Here is an 11,658-nt window from a genome sequence, read left to right as displayed (position 1 = left end):
GCGCGCCGCATACACCTAAGGGGCAAATTTCGGGGAACAAGACGCTACTTCATTGAGCAGCTATGCATCAAGGTTCAGCATTCCTTCATGCAGTAAGTCGGGCAAGAGCCTCTCGACACGACATCATTGCTTCCGTGGACCTCCTTTCCCCGCCAATTTTTCAATTTGACCGTCGTGATCCACAACCAACGCATATGTTCAAGGTCAGTCCTTGTTAACTAACGCATGGGTGGCGTAAAGCCACGGACGGCAGTACCACGTAGCCTTCCTTCACTGCTCAGTGGCTTACCACGAGTCTGGCAAACAGACCCCCCACATGCTCAGACTTGCTGCAAACTCAGTGATCCCTACACGTGCATTCCATTAATCTATCTTGCAGCTGATTGTAGTGTGAGCTGTTTGCCTGGTGGAAGCATACATCCACGCGGCAACTGAACCGGCCCGCAACCAGGGGCGGCTCGATCGCTCCGCATGATTCGACTGGTTAGTAGCTTCTGATCGTGTAGCTTTATCCGTTTTCTAGGCGCTGGTTGCGCCAACACGTCGCCCACCCATGTCATGCACCACTTCTGGCCCTGAAGCAACTTGGTGCTCTTCTGGGCAGCTCGCAGACTGGGCTCATCAGATCGGGCGGGGACCAAGCATCTTCATAACTCAACAAGAAATAGCGAATGAGGAATGCACTCTTTGTTCGAGTGACCGTGTCTCAGCCCATGGGCATTTCGAGGCAGCTTTGGTTGTGCGCTCTCATGGAAAAACAAGCCACACCCACACAAGTGTTGCTCGAGCTAAGTGGCTGAAGCTGACCAGGCCTATATCTTTTTCAGGCCTAAGAGTTTTCGGTTTTCGTATTCCTCTTCTTATCAACTTTGCAAGGCAAAACCTCCACGAATAAAAGCTAGAGACAGCGGGCATTTTAATGCAAATAGATTTTTGCCGCAGGAAAATCTACTCTACCTCATAATCAAGGAGGTTAGAGACGGTCAAGGGCGATCTGTACGGCGTCAAAGTGTGCAAGTTAGGTGAGTGTAGAATAGCAGCTGCCGTACTTCGACTCATCCTCCTCGACGGGTATAATCACGTAATCACGCCTCACTTCGTGTATTTCAATATTCTGTCTGAAACTAGCAAAGAGTGTCCATTGATTTCGCTAGACTCAGGATGTAACCAACTCTCAATCTCTTTTGCCGTTCTCACACCCCTGTCCAAACTGCAACATTCACCCATTAGCGTCTTCGCGACGTTCAATCAATCCATCACTGAATCCAACCAATCACTAACGCAATACCAAATGGTGTCAAAAGAAACTCTCTTCTCGCTTCAAGCCGAAGCTCTCTGCTGGTAGAACGTCGCTGGTGGTGGTTCCGTTGTCATATCTTGGGTTCCAGTCAGAATCCTCAACGCGGATTCTGCAGCGTCGTGCTTTGACTGCTCTACATATTCGCCATCGTACCAAAACTTAGCAGGATACGTCACTCCGTTGATACAGGCGATGGAGCTCCATGCTGTGCGGCCACCTGTAATGCTAAATGAGGAGGTTGCTCGAGTGGAGTTGGGATCATAGGGGAATTTACCTCTGCGGTCCGACACGGTTTGGTAGCTCGGATTAGAGAAACCACGAACTGTACAATGCTCTAGTTTTGACTCGTTAGTGAGGTCCGAGGTCTGAGAAAGAGTGCACAAGCTTACCCGAAAGGCGCTGGACCCAGTTTTGTGACATAATGATTTTGAGAGGTAGACAAGGCAATCTTATTCGAAGGAAGTTATTGTAGATTGTGTTGTTGACTTCGAAGCTCATGACTGTGCCTTATTTATACTTACATGTGCCCGAGACGAGAGCCTCATTCAGGCAACATCAACGCTTGCCAGCGAGGCTCGCGGGTAGTAACTGCTGCAGATTGTGACGTCCGATTGCCTTTTTCTGCGGGTTGACTTGTCGGTGCTGATGCCAGCAGCCCCGTGCCGATTCGTTGTGGCACCATCATCCGTGAGCCTATGGATGGCTTTCGTACATCAGATGCATATACAGAACGCCTATCACGCTATGACTTCCCGGGCCCCGAGGACTGGGATCGGTTTGGCTCGCGGGCCGAGGGTGTGAACGTATGGAGCTGTGGAAAGACATTGGGAATATGTGGGGTAGGGGTATGCCTAAACCGCCTGTCCGCCAACACAGCCTAGGCAATACTAGCATGGATGTTCAGAAGCGAGACTATACAATGCGTTTTCAGGGTAGTGCAGTAGCTAGTCTACGGCTCGCATCGCGAGCCGTAGAATCATCCACCTCCGCACCCTGTAGGACAGCTCACCCGTGCATACTATGTAAGCCCTATGTAGCCCTGGCCGATGAACCATGTATTAGTGGGGAAGAATATCCATATGCAGGTGTGTTGCTTCGTGTGAATCGTGAAGCGTACCCGTGTGGAGCGCGGATGATATGATCAAGCTCGACTTCGCATCCAAGCACCTCGTCTCGCCCGCAATTGTTGCATGAACATGTCATTCGTAATTGTTGCTACGTCACTACTGTTGAGACCCAGAGCGCTGAAGTAAGACTTCTGTAATGTCACACGCGTGCGTTTAAGACGGGTACCTGCTTGAGAGCAACCCGAGGTGGATCGTGAAGCGAAGCCGCCGGTCCATCTGCAGCGTACAACAATACAGAACTGTTGCAAAAGCTTTCGTAACTGTGTTATGCATTCGCAAACCTGTCATGCCCATGTGTTCTCGTCGCTGTTGTAAGCGAATGCTAAGACCCATCCTTGCCTTGTCCATCATGGGCAAGAACATGCAGTCTTAGTCTTGGTTTTGGGCCAATGATGTACTTCCACGGGGTGCGAACCTGATTTGCATAATGATAATCGGTTTAGACAGCTTTCAATAAGACGCACCGCGTGAGCTGAGCTCGGTAACACATAACGGGCGCTCGATCCCGCCGTGGATGATTTAGATGCCCTTGTGGGAGAGGTGACATGAGGCGAATGCAACGTGCCGGGCTTCGACTTGTTTGGATGTTAATGGTTAGCTGCAAAATCAACTTGACGTTGTTCGTCTTACTTCGACAAAACAGAGCGTAGCACCCGGACTAGCCTTGGAGAGATATGGATGCTGGGTAGATGCCACCCGCATATTTATCGAAGTTGCGTTGTGCATGCGGGAGCAAACATGACACATCAACGTAAATACTCACCTGCCAAGACGAAATGAATAGTTACACACCGGTAGAAGAGCCTCATGCAAAAGGCGAACCCCTATAGGCGGAGAATTTCGCGGTTGTGTCGTCAAGTGTAGCACAAGTATCAGCTGTACCTGCAGCCACCCGATTGCAGGAAAGCGAAGCAGCGTTCGGGGCAATTTTGCGTTGGGAAGAATGACCAAAATAGTGTCAATGGAGGATTCCATAACCAAAGTATCGATTCGTGTAAGAGCATGGACAGCTCCGGTCGTGACCTCGTTACCAAAAGCAGTGTTGGCTCTGTATGTACCAATCGGCGACTACCTAAAGATAAAAAATTGAACATGTTGGCGCAGGACATGCGACCAATATTCCAAACAAGCCAAACATATCTGCTTGACTGCAACGCTATGCAATTAAAACATTCAAGACGCCATGGCTCGTGTGGAAGCCATGCACGTGCGACACCAAAATAAAGCTGCGACACGTACGGACAGCATGCGTGCATCGGATGCCTACCGAGGCCCACCCGGACAAGAGCCCAGCACACCAGGATGGAGCTTACACAGATGTACACTGTGAGCTACCATGTAGGCGCGACTTAAGTTTCGGCTACGATACGGGTCGCGAATGACCAAACAATATTTCATGGAGGCCGTATCATGCTGGCGCCGGGACACGGCGCTGTCCGGATGACGGCTTCTTGGGACCAGTATTTCGACTGAACATCTCGTCAATTAGCCGTTTAGGGCCGATGTACTCCATGTTCATTTTGAAGCTGGCATTACGTATGAGTGGAATGTGTAACTGCGTGCTCTGCGTGGAGTGGAAGCGACGCTTGATGCAGTCATCCACAAGAGCCATGAGGCCTGTTGCTACAACGACACTAGATAGTATATTAGTATGGCAAAGGCAGGCCGCAGCCTAGTGTTACTCACTCAGAAACGTCAGAATCGGACCGCAAGATCTGCTCATCGGTGATGCGCATGTAACACGGTGGGACCCAGCCTCCTCGTGCTTGCTCATCATGTGCCTCCTCCGCAGTCAATCGCACAGGACAGATGTGTGCCAGAGGCTCCTTGTCATTGTCGTCGCGAACGAGGTAGTAAGACACACTCTCATGTTCAGCTTCCTTCTTGACAATGCGCTTCCAGGAGTAATCGTGGCCCCAGTATTCGAAAGCGTAACGTTTGTATGACTTCGCACCTCTTCGCTTGACGTCAAGGTGTGCATAGTTGGAGAACTCCAGTTTGATGGTGTTGGTAGGCATCAATGCCCGGCCTTTTGCATAGCCAACAGACTTGGGTTTGGGTCCTTCTCCAAGCTCCGCTGCGACATGGCTAGGCACAGATTCATACCCAGAGTCTGTACGCTTTAGGCCCGCTGAAGTCGAGGGTCTAGAGTCAGATTTGACCAAGTTGGCCAGAGCTGTGCTTGCGCGCTGCAAGACTGGCCTCTCAGATGGAGGCTTCTGGTACTTTCGTATTGAATGGCAGACTTCACGACCAGACTCTCGGCAGTACCGACGCAACGAGAATTCGCGAGTGCGCAAGTCCTGCATGCGCAAATGGAAGAGTGTGTAGTTATGCTTCCTGTGTCCCCGTTCCTCGACCTGCGTATCCACGCGTAGGTTCATATTCCCGTCTATGGTGGCATCGTCGTGCCGTATCGATATGCGCTTGCCTGTAGGGAAGAGCTCTGCGAAATCGCGTGGCGTTGTGGGGATGGCTTCGCTTTGCAGCGGCACATGATTGCATTGCGGGACCTGGTAGGTGGGCATATCGTCGAGGTCGTCGTCGGCGAGTTCTTCTTCGCTGGTCGAAGCATATGTGTCAACGGAGGCGCGGGTAGGGTACGTCTCATATTCGTCGTTGAAATTTCTAGAGGCGAAGTAGTCTGGATCGCTTCTTTGTTCACGGCGCCCGTCGCGTGTCTCTGCTTGGACCAGAGAGGGACGCCGGTCACTGTACTCGGTCGGATTTGTCTCGTCCGAACGGTCGCTGTCGCTGCGGCCGGAGTGAGTACTGTTACTCGACTCATATCGAGGCCAATGTACGTTTCGGGACATGTCTGATTTGTGATAATGATGATATTAAACGAGGTAAAGTTTGAAGGTGCTAAAGTACTGCTCAAAGCATGCCATGTGTCTCGGCGTATATGTGAAGTCGAAACGCGGAGAGTGAAGCAGGTGCAGCGATCAGAGACAGCACACGAACGGGTGACCTGGCACGAGGCGCTGGTAAGGCCAAATGGAATTAATAGAATATGCAGACTTCTCACAGGCACGCAGTGCGAATGATGGCGCAGCGCATGGCGTGGGATAACTCGAGGATGGCCCGCCGCTGCCTAGAGGGGGTCTCGCTCCTTGAAGGGACCGATTGGGAGCAGGGCCCCGATCGGCAGCGACGTCCTCCCTGTAAGCAGCATAACCTCCGCGTGGCTAGCCTCGAACCCAGCGAATCCCACACTTCCAAGGACGCCATCATGTCCATATGACTACCCGATGCATCGAGAGACAGCGCGATGATCCAATAGGACTTCGGACGCCAACACCATCTGGCCTCCTCGCGCAACGCTCGCAACGCTGGTCCTGCAGCCTCCACGAACGAAATTCATCTACGGGCACTCTACGCAGGATGAGCGCATGCAGACGGCCAAAATGTGCACTGTTCGCTCACTCAGCGACGCTGTGCAGAGCTAAGCAACGACTGCACCAGGCTGTCCCTTGGTATCATGGTGGAGGGAACATCTCCTTCTTGCAAAGGCGGACGCCAGCGGGACGCTCCTTGGTGGGTGATCACTCCCACGTGCAGAATTTGGCTGCATCTTTTGACGGGCTGTCCCGGTCATCAGCAGATAGTGGGGAGACGACTTCGGAAACCGCTGCAAGCGCTCGACCACCAGCACCACAAACCACGTCATCGGTTACAGGTTGCGCCGTCCCTATGAGTGCCGGAATATACTCCAGTCCAACAATCATGAGCCTCCTTTGCCGACCGGTGGTGCGCTGTAATCGTTAGCTGGTCGCGGGCTCGGCACTGCGAATCGATCATCCTAGACACGCACAAGGACAGGCTGTGACGCATTCCGGGCGCTAGACCCTCACCCGTTTCGGGACAAAATCTCAACCATCGCGATTTCGAGAAGCTAACAGAGACAGATAGCATGGAAGATTACCACAAAGGATGGCGTTCGTAACGACACCCGGAAACAATTCATGTTTCCTATCAACTTTTGGCAGTCAGCTTTCACCTGCCAAGAGCCAAGACTTTGTCTCACGTGACTTGTAACCTTCACCAGTCGTACCGGACCACACCTGTACGCCATATCGCCACCTAAACTGTTGAGGCTTTGCCAAAGGATTCAGTCAGGGCTGTGAGGCTGGAAGTGACTGTTGCCTTCGTTACTTATTTTGCGCAGCCAATTAGCGTCAAGTACGTGGTGGCCCAAATGACAGCCACGACAACACGATCCACAACTACCTCCAGAAAGAGCAGGACCTCACTCACTGTTCGTTCCGAGTCCTCGATTTAGGCGTGCAGATGGGGCCGCGACCAAGGTCTAATTCCGTCATGCAATACAACCGTCCCACCATTGCGGGTCCTCCAACACCTTTCCCCCGCCTTGTTCTCCATTCGACTGGGGCATCTCGACGCGAACGGTATCCACTATATGCTGTCAGGTCCTTCCGAGGGCGTGAGTGCCCGGTGGTGCTGCCCTGCGGGTGATGACACCATGTTCTCGGGCACTGATTGCCCCACCTCGACCATACAGCACTGGACGATTGACGTGCGCACAGCCTTATTCAGCCAGTCAGATGAGAGGTGGTTTACTCGATTCGAGGACCTCACTCCACTGCTGCTACCCCATCCCACGTCTTGTCCGGTCCGTAAGCGCGAAGTATGTCAGTGAGTGAGGCAATGTCACTGCTGAGCAGAAATCTTCCTGGCCACTTCATGAAGAAGAATCAGGCTGCAGCCGATATGCTGTTGAGTCCGACGCGCAAAGCACAGGGAACTACCACAACGTCCTTTGCACTGCGCCCCTGGATCAACAAGGCAGCTACACACGTTTCTCCACTCATAGCCTCATGACACGCAGCGATCTTCATGTCCACATGTCAAGAGCCCAAGACCAGACTTCAGGGTCTTCTGAAGCCCACTGTATACTCTAGCTCAGCAGCATGCTCCGAATACACTGCACAAGACTTTAGCTCCTGATCATTGCATGATCCAAGATATGCGAGAACTCTAACGCTTCAGCTTCTAGAATGATGAAGTCGGTCCGTTGAGACAACCTTGATGAGCGCAACCAAAGAGAATCAGTATCTCATGAAGCTGACCAGACGCTGCTCAGGTGTAAATGCATGTCGTGCATATATGGTCGGCCCACTTCTTTCCTTTACGTTTTACATCACGGAACAGCGACCAGAATTCTTTTCCATTTCCTGCCCTATTTCACCTACTTGTAAGCTCTTTAGCTGTTCAGCTTGAGGCCTTCCTTTCCGACTCCTCTCAACAGTCATGACCTTGCTGTAGAAGTTACCCAAGACTCCCCGCGAAAAGATGTTATGCGCCATACCAAGTGCTGCAATAAGCCGTTCACGGTATGTCTGAACAATACTGTCATATTGTCTGACTTAGTCGATGCTGCATGAATCCAAGGTATTCGGAGCGCCTTACCACTTGCTAATTAGCTCTTGAATACGTTCAGACTATCGACTAAAATGACAGCTGTCATAGAATAGTCCTTGGAACACAGTCAAAGCGGGTACAAATTCTTGCAGCACCTCATCGCCATGAGTGAGCTTTCGCGTTGTGAAAGTGTATACTATACACCATGTTGGCGCATACGACCGACGGTGATAGAGGCAGCTTCAAAACATCTTACGACAACATTTTTGATAGGGACATCGATTACACCAAACACTATCTCACTTTATGCTATAGCTTCTCGGCGATTCTACGCTTTACACCTAATATTACTTGTTGACTTATAGTTGTTCACCCTCGTAAAATCCATCTTCCTTTCCCAGGCATGCGCGATGAGGCTGTGCCGCAATGAACGTTTGCGCCACCAATCAACATGCTCTGAAGTTTGGCAAGGTTTGTGATCAAGCGGAACAAAGAGCTGTAGTCTTCGATACGTAGCGCAAACTCGCATGGTGCGCGGGCGTTGGAAGGTTCAAAGCTGTCAAGTCAGCCTTATCTCTTTACCTGACACGACAAGAGGTACATATGAACATGGGCACAGTATCTGAAGCATGCATTGATGTGTCATTTCCCACTACAGTACTACGACTAATCCATGCCGCTCCATGTCGTCACGTCGTTCACCTCGTGATACTTTTGTGTGTCGTTAGAGTCACCTAAATTGACATTGCGCACTGCCAGAGCACCCCACAGCTGCAACTCTTGTTTACAACTGGCCGGACTTCTCGATGGTGACGGTCTTAGCGGTCTTGCCGCTGGAGGAGCCGACGCGCTCGACGGCCTGGACGACGTCAAGGCCCTCGACGACCTGGCCGAAGACAACGTGCTTGCCGTCGAGCCAAGAGGTCTTGACGGTGCAGATGAAGAACTGCGAGCCGTTGCTAGATGATTGTCAGTCATGGTAAAGAAGGTTGCTGGATGTGACTTACGTTCCGGGTCCAGCGTTGGCCATGGAGAGGATACCGGGGCCAGTGTGCTTCAGGTTGAAGTTCTCGTCCTCGAACTTCTCGCCGTAGATGGACTCACCACCGGTGCCCTACCAATTGTTAGCCATTGGCATCGTATTGCAGGTGGCTGGGATATGACGTACGTTGCCGCGGGTGAAGTCACCACCCTGGAGCATGAACTGGGGGATGACACGGTGGAAGGAAGAGCCCTGGTAGTGGAGGGGCTTGCCAGAGCGGCCGGTGCCCTTCTCGCCGGTGCAGAGAGCGCGGAAGTTCTCAGCGGTCTAGGTGGTCAAAGTCAGCTCTGAGCTCAATGGGAGTTTCTGACGGAGAGGTGAATTGCGTACCTTCGGTACTTGATCCTGGAACAATTCCATGATTACTGAAAATATGGTTAGCTTGTGCGTGAAGGGTATGTGATGTTAGTTTGTGCGTGACGGGCAAAGGTTGTTGGTTTGTGCGTGACGGCAGCGGCGGCGGCGCATAGGGTGAACGTACTTCTTCCAGCGGGAGCACCGCCGATGGAGACATCGAAGAAGACCTTAGGGTTGGACATTGTGAATGAGTTGGTTGATGAAAATTGGTTGAAAGTGGTGATGGTTGATGATTGAAGACGGAGGGGCAATTGAACTGGTAAAAGAAGCTGGATTTAGCGCGGGGCAGCGACGACCCCTCGACGGAGCTATCACTACCAATGACGACCAATCGACTCCACTACCGCCTCCTTGATTGGCGCTGACGCCCAGGCCGAGAAGCAGGGGAGCTCAAGAATAGGATTATGCCATTCGGGTAGCCTCGGAACGCAGGTAATATTATACGTTATTCCCCATGGCCATACAGTTGGTCGCCGGAACCACGTGGCTGATTACTCTGAGAAGACTGAGGGCTGGCAGCGACATGTCAGAATGAGATTCAAGGGCAGCAGAGGAAGGCGCTTCGGTCACATCCCGGCTCCTCAATAATGCCGAGTCCCGACTTCCGAAAAGCTTCAGTCTGTCGACAGCACTGCCTTTGAATTTGACATTTGCCTTGCATCCATACACGATTAAGCGCTAAGGTTGGACCAAGAATTCATCATGGCCAGGGACGAACGCAATGGCAATGCTCGATGACTTCATCCATGATCCAGCATATGTTCGAAGAAAAATAGCCTGATTCAGGCTGCACGCCGGGCAGGCGTTCTTACAAGGACGTGCTTGCGTCAACTAAGAAACTAAGCGCAAACCCTGAAGAACATCGAAGTTAATCGTGCCTAATTATCTCTAAAGTTGCAGAAGAGGCGAGAAATAGCTATTGTAGCTAGACCGCAACAACAGTCTTAAGATAGAGAGAAGATGATTTAAAAAAGCTACAGATGCCTTCACGGAGACTTTGGACTTTTGCTAGAGATAGCTATAAGTAGAGCTGTGTATACGAAGGCGAGATATAATTCTGCACACAAAAAATTTCTGAAGCTGCTGAATCTCCCTTTTTCTGCAACGTGAGAGCCTGTCGTACTCGCTTGGATCAGAGCTTTAGCGTCGCTGCACTAGGCGTAATCGCTGCGTAGTAATAAATTATATGGGTCTGCGATCGAAGCTGATGCAAAAACTCTCAAGACGTTATAACGTGTGCGGCGGGGGGATGGTGTAAGTGCATTTGCACGTATACCTGGAAATTGGATAGGAGACTTAGTAGCGCTTGTTTCCCTCTATACGTTAGTTTAAATCTAGCTCTCCTTACCTCTTAATTTCTTTCTGCTCTGTATGTTAGTAGATTATAAGCAGCTAAAGAAGCTCCGCCTTTAAGCTTTTTATTAACTCTTTATAAGAACCTCATAACAATTTGTTAAATAGAAACCTTTATACGTTGTTTTATACCTTCTAGGTATAGTCCCTCTTTTAGGAGATAGGGCTAGTAGAGTTTGTCACCTTTAAGGTTTTTCTCTGCCTAGTTAATTTTATATACTTAAGCACTTAAGTGTCCTAAGAACTTTATATTATAACTTACCTAGAAAAATGCAATCCTAGTTTACATAACATGTGCGGCATGTGCACAAGGGATTTGGCGACGCTGAACTTCTATGTCATTTATGGTCTGCGCTAGGAGGAGCTAATCTGTATTGTTACCCTGACATCGATCTCACGTAATATTCAGCAGCAAGGTAAACCTTTTGGTCCATTCACTTAGCTCTTGTTCATTATCGAGATCCCATCGATGACATTGAACAACGTGTACGACTCGCAGTTGCCCCGAGCGTGAGACTTCAGGCTGCCCGAAATTTCATCATCATGTACATGCTGGGTAGACATGATACTTCTTCATACGACTCTCGCAGTTGCCCTAAGCGTGAGACTTCGGGCTGCCCGAAATTTCATCATCATGTACATGCTAGGTGGACATGATACTTCTTCCCGACAGAGATCGGTATCTTCCCCTCCGTCATTTTTGAAACGCTCCGCTAGGCTCTCGTGTCCACCATCTCCAGCTCCCTTGCACCACCTCACACGTGCAAGTTCGTGTCACCCATACTTCATATTGCAGAAGATGCACTCATTGACGCCGTCGATAGCGTGGTATTTGTAAGGAATATGGTAGCCTTCACAGCCGACGTCGTCACAGATGAAGTAGTCAGCGAATTCGCGATTTGCAGATCCAATTTCGGGGAGCCCGAAATACTGGCAGCTGGTAGAGTAGTGAATCAGTGATAATTTCGGGCAGCCCGAAATACTGGCAGCCTGGAATACTGGCAGCCTAGAATACTGGAAACTGGTAGAGTAGTGAATCAGTGACAATTTCGGGCAGCCCGAAATACTGGCAACTAGTAGAGTAGTGAATCAGGAGC

The 11,658-nt window shown here is 50.7% G+C and overlaps 5 protein-coding genes across 5 annotated transcripts; 2 read left to right on the top strand and 3 right to left on the bottom strand.

Moving 5' to 3' along the window:
- Positions 1-1,320: 1,320 nt before the first annotated feature.
- SNOG_12716 (hypothetical protein) lies at positions 1,321-1,720 on the bottom strand (the record flags this gene model as incomplete). Its single annotated transcript, XM_001802884.1, has 2 exons — positions 1,321-1,622; positions 1,690-1,720. The coding sequence occupies 2 exons, from the start codon at positions 1,718-1,720 to the stop codon at positions 1,321-1,323; spliced, it is 333 nt and encodes a 110-aa protein (XP_001802936.1).
- A 2,115-nt stretch (positions 1,721-3,835) lies between these two features.
- SNOG_12715 (hypothetical protein) lies at positions 3,836-5,243 on the bottom strand (the record flags this gene model as incomplete). The annotated part of the gene is made up of 2 exons (XM_001802883.1): positions 3,836-4,061; positions 4,135-5,243. 2 exons carry the CDS (start codon positions 5,241-5,243, stop codon positions 3,836-3,838), a joined length of 1,335 nt encoding a protein of 444 aa, XP_001802935.1.
- Positions 5,244-5,473: 230 nt separating this feature from the next.
- SNOG_12714 (hypothetical protein) lies at positions 5,474-5,876 on the top strand (the record flags this gene model as incomplete). Its single annotated transcript, XM_001802882.1, has 2 exons — positions 5,474-5,661; positions 5,711-5,876. 2 exons carry the CDS (start codon positions 5,474-5,476, stop codon positions 5,874-5,876), a joined length of 354 nt encoding a protein of 117 aa, XP_001802934.1.
- Positions 5,877-6,910: 1,034 nt separating this feature from the next.
- SNOG_12713 (hypothetical protein) lies at positions 6,911-7,269 on the top strand (the record flags this gene model as incomplete). The annotated part of the gene is made up of 2 exons (XM_001802881.1): positions 6,911-7,083; positions 7,113-7,269. The coding sequence occupies 2 exons, from the start codon at positions 6,911-6,913 to the stop codon at positions 7,267-7,269; spliced, it is 330 nt and encodes a 109-aa protein (XP_001802933.1).
- Positions 7,270-8,432: 1,163 nt separating this feature from the next.
- SNOG_12712 (hypothetical protein) lies at positions 8,433-9,442 on the bottom strand. Its single transcript, XM_001802880.1, has 5 exons — positions 9,333-9,442; positions 9,182-9,216; positions 8,978-9,118; positions 8,817-8,923; positions 8,433-8,768 (listed from the first exon to the last, which is right to left on the bottom strand). Exons 1-5 carry the CDS (start codon positions 9,388-9,390, stop codon positions 8,594-8,596), a joined length of 516 nt encoding a protein of 171 aa, XP_001802932.1. The 5' UTR covers positions 9,391-9,442; the 3' UTR covers positions 8,433-8,593.
- Positions 9,443-11,658: the final 2,216 nt, after the last annotated feature.

Source organism: Parastagonospora nodorum (genome assembly GCF_000146915.1).
Source record: "Parastagonospora nodorum SN15 chromosome Unknown scaffold_23, whole genome shotgun sequence".
Classification (NCBI taxonomy): Eukaryota; Fungi; Ascomycota; class Dothideomycetes; order Pleosporales; family Phaeosphaeriaceae; genus Parastagonospora; species Parastagonospora nodorum.
This window is presented reverse-complemented; position numbering and strand designations above follow the sequence as displayed.